An 8477-nucleotide genomic window follows, 5' to 3' on the forward strand; every position below is an offset into this window, starting at 1 on the left:
GCCGCCTCGATTCGCATTATTTTTTATTGTTAAAAAGCAATACAACATATCTTTATACAAAACAGCAGTTTCACTAATCGATTCGTTGGTACAAGTAGAGATATCCCAATTCTTTCGGCGGATTTTCCGACAAGGCGACCTGAAGAATGAGGGAAAGAAAATGTGTGAGGAAACTCGCCGGAGTTTAAGCATAACGATCACCGATACGAGATATAGAATCGTCGTACCTTATCATCATTGTATATCACCCATCGACCCTCCTTCAGCAAATGGCAAACGTAATGACCCACCATCGTCGACGTGCCCATGTGAGATATAAAGCCCACCAGTTTGTATCCTGAAACGCGAATACACCCTGCCGCATCAAGACCGATCCGATATTCGATATTGTACGATATATGGTTACATGACTTACGAGAGCTGCCGTTTCGGAACGACTCCTTCGCTTGCGCACCATCGCCGTCCGATTCCTGAGCATCGAGTTCGGTCTGGTGACTGAAAATCCATTCGACCGCACGCTCTAAATTGTTATCGGTCGCCCTGAGCGCCTTTGTCGCTTGATTCTGCGTGAAGCCCATACTCATGACCATCGATAAGGCTTCTTCGTTCGCCACGAAATCGGTTTTGCCTGAGATCAATCGATAATAAGTTGAATGAAATCCAGTCGATAATCAGAGTGAGAGAGATCTCAAGAGAATCTCTACTGTTTCAGTACTTACTCGGCTTAACGTCGACTCCCGGCGGCACGAAGGGCTCGGCGATGTCGGAGTCCGCGATGTGCTCCATCACCCAATTGGTCGCATCTCTCAGACTCCGGTTCTCCGTGAAGTACAGCGCCCGCTTACACGCCTCCGACGGGAAACCCATCTCCGTCAACTCGTTCAAGATGTCCGCGTCGTAGACGGGAGGTGGCGGTTCCGCGCCAGCGGTCTCCGGCAGCAATTCCTCGCCGGATTGCAGGCCGGTGCCGCGCAAGAAGCTCAGGTCCAACGTGTCCGGCATCTCTACCGCTACATCCAGCTTGATGGGGGTCCAATCCTCCTGTACTGTGTACTTCCTCAGGTGAATCAGCAGATAATCCGGAAAACTGTCTAATCTTGTGGTTCTGAGGAAGGATTCAAGAAGATCAGATCAACCGCGATCGAGGCTTGAATAATAATAATGTAGGTAGAGATAATGAACAGCTAATGTTGAAACTACAGGTTTAAGTAAATCTGTAACGCTTACTTGTGCGCCGTCGTCCTGCCGTTCAACGCCGAGCTGTAAAACTGCTCTACAGTTTCCGAACGAATGAACGTTTCCAGGCACGAGGAGAGCTTCAAGCGAGGTCTCACGAGAGCATTGGGATCCAGCTTCTGGCCCTTCGTCTCGGCCTCCTTCTTTAGGTTCTCGTACGCGGCCACCTCGTCCTACATATACCGTTCGATTGCTTTCGGTGATACAAGCTGATTAAACGTTCTAACGCACCTTATTCACGGCGGCCTCCAACGGTATCGGCAGTGGCAGGATGTACTCCGGTCGGTAGGTGTACTTGACCTTCTTCGAGGTGCCACACTGATATCTCTCCTCCACTCTAAATTTAAAACAATCCATGGGGTTTACCTCGTGCCGACTGTGACGCTATTCAATCAATTTCCTTGACATTAGAATCCGAGGTGGGCGGGTGCTTATTAAATAGGTTCGATCGCACGCGGACGGGGCGAACGATCGTTCAGCGAAATATAATTACATCGAGTATGTCAATTAAATGAAGGAGAAATTCCTGCGCGTCCTGCTGTCGATTCGAGGAGAAGCCGGCGTGGCCGCGACCGGCCAGGATCTTGAACATCCGCGGGGGAATACCTTGTCGTGACTCGTCGTTGTCCGTGCCGCCGGGTTTGCTCGGCTCTTCGGAGTACCTGCCGGAGAGCAGGCCGGTGCCTAGTTTCGCCCTGAAACGGGACAAATTTCTCGGTCCGTACAATTGTCAAGAGAATCTTATGTCTTACGGAGAATGGAATTCGTCATGACTCACATTTGGACGTTAAAGTCGTTCGCCGGATCGTTGTAATTCCGCTCGAATATTGTCGGCGATCCGTCCACAAATCTGAAATTCATTCCGGCGATTGCAAAACGTCAATACCGATATCTCTCTGCCGCGAGATGAGAAGGATTTCCCCGACTCAATGAGCCAATGAGTGAAAGATCGTTCAGAAAAATCATCGAATCATAAACAGATTATAAAGAAAAACAATCAGAAAACGTTGAAAATCACACAGCCGAAATGATCAGATACCTTTTAATGAAATCGGGGACGATGAACAGCATTTGCATGACGCTGTTCAGGTAACAGGAGTTCCCGAGATTGGCCAGGCCGGTGTATCCAGGACCGTACACCGGCGTCAGCTTGCTGGCTGCCTCTTGAAGAGCGACCCACTCGCCGAACTTCTGATTCAAGTCGAGTTCCAGCTCGATCATGGACTTGTCCGTCTTCTCCATCTGCGCCACGTTGATGCCCCAGTGCGACAGGTGTACAGCCAAGTTGGGATCCTCCACCATGTCGTCCTCGTCGTACGAGAACACATCGCCCTTGCCTTCCTTCGTGATCGTGCCCAGCTTCACGGCCAAGGGATAGCCGGTCACCCGATAGTGCTCAACAGCGTGGTCGTTGCCGCCGGTTCCGTCGAAGAACTTGCGGCCGCAGAGCACGCTGCCGTCGGTCAGATTCAGCCAGAGATTCTGCGTGAGCTCGCATTTCTCGCACTTCCAGCCGCTCGGTGGGATCCTCTTGCCGTTGTTCAGCTGCTTCAAGCTCGCAGCATGCCTAAAAAGTCCCGTTCACGTTCTCAGAGAAAGTTTCGCTAAGAATACTTTAGTGATTGGAGCAGCTACTGCCGATTGGCAGAGAGAAAGCATGCGTGTAAAATATTATACGATTCATTATACCGTGCAATTGGCGACTGAATCCCTCCAAGAACTTACTTTGAAACTACCTTGATTTCGCCGTCCCATGTACCGGCTAATGCTTCCACCTCCGCCAACTTCGACGCTGATTCCGCTTCTAATATAACTTTGACTGCAAGTTGCAGCTATCAAAAGTTTCACGTATTTAAACACCATTGATATGTATATACATATATGTATCTAAATATTATCTCTCGTGTAATATAGTATCATGTAATATTCTATAATGACTATATCTTGGATCAATTTTACCTGTTCAGGTAAATCGCTGGATGGATAAGCAAGAGTAGCGAAGTTCGGTAGAATGACTATCTGGTAAGTCTCGTGATAAGTATACTTCTGTTGGTCAGGAGTAAATCCACCGGCTGTTCCAATAGCAAGCCTGGTGATCTTCTTTTCAGGACCATCCCCTTGCTGCGCAGGTGGGATCTGCAAAATTTTCCAATTGAACAGTATCTCAAACACTTCTTTTTCTTTTCATTGAAACTTGTTCACCGAAAACTCAGTGAATCGAAATTACCTCCTTTTTTGTACGTTTTATGTGAAGGAAAATAGGATTGCCGGTCTGCCGGTGATATCGCAGAACGTGATCCTGGCCCAAGCCCACAAAGGTAGTGAGACTAACATAGAGACCGGTGGGCGTGTCCTTGAAAAGAAATGTTTCGCTTGTAACGATTTCGTCGAGGATATCGCCGGACAACACAGAAGACAAAGGACGAAGGAGACGTTCTTACTGGCGTGTCAAAGGAGTAAACACACTCGTCCTTATATATCTTGTCACCGGGCCGCGGTATACGTATCTTTCCCAAGTGCTGTGTCAACACGTCCATGACGAAAGGAAGAAACACCAGTACTTAGTCAATTCTTTCTGTTCTTCGAACTGTCGCGACAAACCGCGCGAAATCCGGGATAATGACTTCTGACCTAACTTAACCTAACCAGCACGATCACCACCGGTTTTGGTTATCGACAATACTCTCTCCCTCTCTCTCTTTCCAACCAATAGTTCCAGGAATCCTATCGATGATGCTGCGTGAATTGCAAACAATTTGAGGTATGGGCGAGTATCGACCGAGTATATCGATATTCGATTCAATTTTCTCTTCAAGGATCGATTCTCTTTTCGATAATCTCGACTAATTTAAATAATTCTAAAGCTGATCATTTTTCTCATTCAATGCTATTAAGTTTTACTATTAAATTTTATTAGGTACGTATACGTATAACATGATAAAAAAACACACTACGCGCAAAAGTAAAAGATCATTCCTTCAATCATAAAAAGTAGAAAAAATTCAATAAACTATAATTTCGGAAAAAATAACGATTATAAGATAGTTCGAGAAGAATGAAAAAATATGAACAAATCAGATTTATACCATTTAAAAGTGTGAGCTCTCCTATATAATTTGCATATTCGCGTATCGTAGTACAATTTTTTTCCCATCGAATTATTCAACGTTAAAGCAAAAAGCTTCATGTAGCCTAAAAGTACGTCTGATCAGTTGTTGGGTCATACTACTTGAAAGATTCGCGTATCGTAGTACGATTTTTTTCCCATCGAATTATTCAACGTTAAAGCAAAAAGCTTCATGTAGCCTAAAAGTACGTCTAATCAGTTGTTGGGTCATACTACTTGAAAGATAAAGCAAACGTCTGACTTGTTGTTGATTCATATCACGTTCCCTTTTTTTTTTATTGAAAATAAATGGTGTACAAAAAGTGTGTACATGGTCTAGGATCTAAGCCTATCCGACCTATGTCATAGCGGAAAATTCGGAACTAATAAATATAACGGGTCTACCTCGGAGAGATTTTTAGACCCGCTATTTGTACTAGTTCCAAAGTCTCCGCTACGAGCCGCCACCATACTTATTGAAGAAAGGTGATATAAGTTAAAGAAGTTAATAAATTATTATTTTTTTAAATACTATAAGCCGAAAGCTTAAATGTATTCTTACGTTACTCGGATATAGATAAAATTAAATAGGCTCAAATTTTAGCAAAATTGATGATAATGAGATAACCCACATTTAAAGAATTATTTCACTCCAGATCGAGATATTTGTGTACAATTTATATATTAAAATAAAAAAAAATATTATAAATTTAAAAATACATTGTCACTGTTAATGGACTTATAATGGATATGTATTTCTGAAAGAATAAAGATTGCTTATTTAAAGATATTATTAATAATTAATAATAGGAAATCATTTCCAAAATTGTTTATTACAAATATAATTAATTACAAGCTTATATTTATAGACTGTTTATACTTGTGGACTGTTGTTCTGCTATCGACCAATATTTCACCAATCTTTGTTTTATGGTTGTACGTATTATTAGTTAGAATTTATTGATATTAATGTGACATTCTCATATATTGATTCGTTAGATCCTTACCTAAGTAAAAAAGTTTTTATTAAACAGTTATCCTTAGCAGTTATGGTAAAAACTTTACTTAACGAATCAATTATTATACAATTTAATAATTTAAAATTTTTTAATTTAATATACCTATAAATTCTACATAAAGATATATTTTTCTAACGGTAGTTATTTAGTTTATTTACAAATTTTAATAGAGAACTGTTAGTACGAATCTATAATCCAGGAATTTTTACACTCGAGTACCCGGATATCCACATTACTCGAGTATTCGAGTACTCGAAACTGACAGCACTAATTCTTTAAACTCCAATGCGCAATCGTTTATTCCCAAAACCTAAATGACTTTAACCAAACTCTGATTTAAAATTGCTGCTAGTAATATATTGAAATATTATATTGATATACAACATAATATATATAGTATATATAATATTACTTTCTCTCTATTTTGTTGATGCAGATAGACATTTTTTAACCTTTTTTTTTAACTTTTCGATATTATTATCAATGGCGGTTAGTGACTTTTCAAGGCCTGATATTAATACTATTTCAGGGGCTCCTTAGAGTTAATAAAAAAAAAAAAGGGGGGACCGAAATGGTTCTGGCTTTAGCATTATTAGTTCCTATATAAATCCACCACTGATTATTGTTAGACGACAAATGATAGAACTGCAAATTGATAAGAAAATGTAAAGATTGATATTCTATCAACAAGAAAATCAGTAGCCATTAATGTATGTACAGGTACTTATATTACAATAATATAGTACAACATAATCGTCACAAATAACGTAGTTACTAAATAAATACAAACGGTTTCGGTCCTTTGGAAACTGGTATTGGCAGTTATTATTATTATTCATCGATTAGTTCGATCTGAGTTTGGTGAAAGTAGCCCTACCTGTTAGTTAGTTTCAACCAACTTAATCTTAACAAGATTTAGATTTGACACTGATAGTCTCATAGCAGGCTAAACACGTCCGCAGTGTCTGACCGCTTCTAATTTCGTCCGGTCGCCGATACGCTCAAGGCAATGTTACAATTTACAATTCTATACGCGCGCTCACACCACATTACGATCCAACAAGCCGCCGAGTAGGTCTGGGCCAACTTGCAAGAGGCACGTGGCGGATCCACCGACATCGTAGTCCAAGCTGTCGAACGACATCGCGCACGTTGGCGGTGACGCCATGCTGCTGCCGCCGCCGCCGGTAAAAGGCCCGCTCAACTGTCTTCTGGTATCTGGGCTAAAGTGGTCCAGAGATACAACGCTATTCACGTCCACGCACTGCGGCACTGTCTGATTGTCCACGTTGACCGACAACGGGGACGTCAAGTTCCTTGGTAACAGGCACGTAGGCACGTTGCGGGAGTCCATCAGGGCGTCCTGAGGAAAGGAAAAAGAGAAAATCATGAAAAAAGAGCCGTAAAGATAGGAACGAATAAAAAATAAAACATAAATTTAAAAAAAAAGAAAAATAAAAGATAAATAAAAGTAAACAGAGAATAAAACGTAAAGAGAGACGATTTCGGAAATCTGTTGTCGCGAGTGAACTCGTTCTTCTCATGAGTCGACAGCTCGAGGAAGATATCGTGAGAGACACCGCTGCGTTTCGCGAGGGAAAGGAGGAAAGGGGGGGTGATTGCCGGCTTGTTTCGTCGACAAGTCTTTTTTTCCTGCATTCGGAGGAAGGAAAGGGTTCTCAAGGGGCTCGTTCTTCCGCTCGCGTGACTCGGACAGAAGTGGAGGACCCCGAGAACGAGTTGTCGAGCGACGCGACCGTGACTATCGCGGCGATGTGATCTAAAGCGAAAGCAATCGGCAAATTAGCGAACATGTATAGATCTTGAGGAACGATAAACCGTCCTGAAATCGCGATGTGGCTTTTTCTCGTAAACGTTCGACGGATGAAGGACTCGATTCTGCAACGTATACCGTCTCTTGATTGTCAATTACTCCGTGTATCTACTTCTTTAACAATCCGGAAGAAATCAATTTGCAATTCGAAATCCACTTCTTTTGCCTTTGCCTGCGAGCGAGAGAAATAAATTGCGATCCAAAGCTATAAAGAAAAATAAAAAATAAAATAAATAAGTGGAAAAAAATATATCGATGTTAAGTTCTCTTCAACACAGTCTTTGTTCATAATTTTTTCACGTTAAGTTCACGGTATGCTTGATTTTCTACTTTCTATTCGAGGGAAATTTCAATTTAAAACTTTTTTTGGTCCTTACAATGATTTGACTCGATACAAAGTCACACGAGAACGTACAACATCCAACATCAATCCTCGACAGTAGATAACGCGATGGGCGCCGAAGGATAATAGCAATGGGAGGGAAACGAAACGCAGCTGGTCAGGTGATTCGATGCTCCATGTATTTTCCATAATATTCAATCAACAATTCCATATACTTTGCATTAGTGTACACAACGTGGCTCTAAAGTACGGTTCGTTTAACCCTACGACGTCTGACTTAGAGACCCGGAGAACAACACCGGACCCCGAACAACACCGCATAATAATTCTCCGATCACGCATACAACTTGGGAAATTATTATCGTAATACAACTTACTTACAGACCTCTCTCTCTCTCTTTCTCTCTCACTCTCTCTCTCTCTCTCTCTCTCTCTCCCTCCCACCCTCCCTCCCTCTCACTCATTCACTACTCGTTAGCTCCTCGTATCTTGCTCCAGGCAACATACGAAGGGAAGCGTAATTAACGTCTAAACTATACCGCACATATATCTCTCTCCTCTATCTAAAATTAACATCGAACACAGTGCGTTTTAGGATTAAACGATCGAGCGTAGCTAACTCGCTCCACTTGTATCTCCTCTTCGACTCGCAATTCGTAACGAACTTTCTCTCTAAGCGCGTATCTTCCTCTAAGCGCCCAACTTCTCTCCGATCTCTCCTCTTTCCCCGAGCGACCGCAGTCTATCGAAAAACGAGAGCTTCACTTGTGAGCTCCGTTCGTTCGTTCAAGTGGAGACCCAGCCCCAGAAATCGTCGTATGGACGCGAGATCCTCGGTCTTTGATCTTCAATCGACGCGAGTAGCAAATAGAGAGGCGGGCACCCTTCGCCGCCTCGCGGTAGATCGCGACCGATGAACATCACGAATCACGCCCCCCC

The 8477-nt window shown here is 42.6% G+C and overlaps 2 protein-coding genes across 3 annotated transcripts in view; both read right to left on the bottom strand.

Moving 5' to 3' along the window:
* Nucleotides 1-6: 6 nt before the first annotated feature.
* LOC106746086 (ubiquitin carboxyl-terminal hydrolase 5) lies at nt 7-3958 on the bottom strand. The gene is made up of 13 exons (XM_014622283.1): nt 3678-3958; nt 3464-3589; nt 3196-3372; nt 2962-3068; nt 2276-2803; nt 2015-2086; nt 1730-1931; nt 1468-1620; nt 1228-1409; nt 720-1105; nt 416-628; nt 228-337; nt 7-139 (listed from the first exon to the last, which is right to left on the bottom strand). The coding sequence occupies exons 1-13, from the start codon at nt 3771-3773 to the stop codon at nt 74-76; spliced, it is 2418 nt and encodes an 805-aa protein (XP_014477769.1). The 5' UTR covers nt 3774-3958; the 3' UTR covers nt 7-73.
* A 1198-nt stretch (nt 3959-5156) lies between these two features.
* Nucleotides 5157-8477, bottom strand: part of LOC106746057 (protein similar) — a 37397-nt gene continuing 34076 nt past the window's right edge. For both annotated transcript variants that reach the window (XM_014622214.1, XM_014622213.1), the window contains exon 14: nt 5157-6724. In XM_014622214.1, the coding sequence (XP_014477700.1) occupies nt 6401-6724 (324 nt within the window). In that variant the 3' untranslated portion in view covers nt 5157-6400. The remainder of the gene's footprint in view (nt 6725-8477) is intronic.

The sequence above is a fragment of the Dinoponera quadriceps genome, unplaced genomic scaffold, assembly GCF_001313825.1.
Source record: "Dinoponera quadriceps isolate SergipeBrazil2010 unplaced genomic scaffold, ASM131382v1 scaffold1782, whole genome shotgun sequence".
In the NCBI taxonomy this organism is placed as follows: Eukaryota; Metazoa; Arthropoda; class Insecta; order Hymenoptera; family Formicidae; genus Dinoponera; species Dinoponera quadriceps.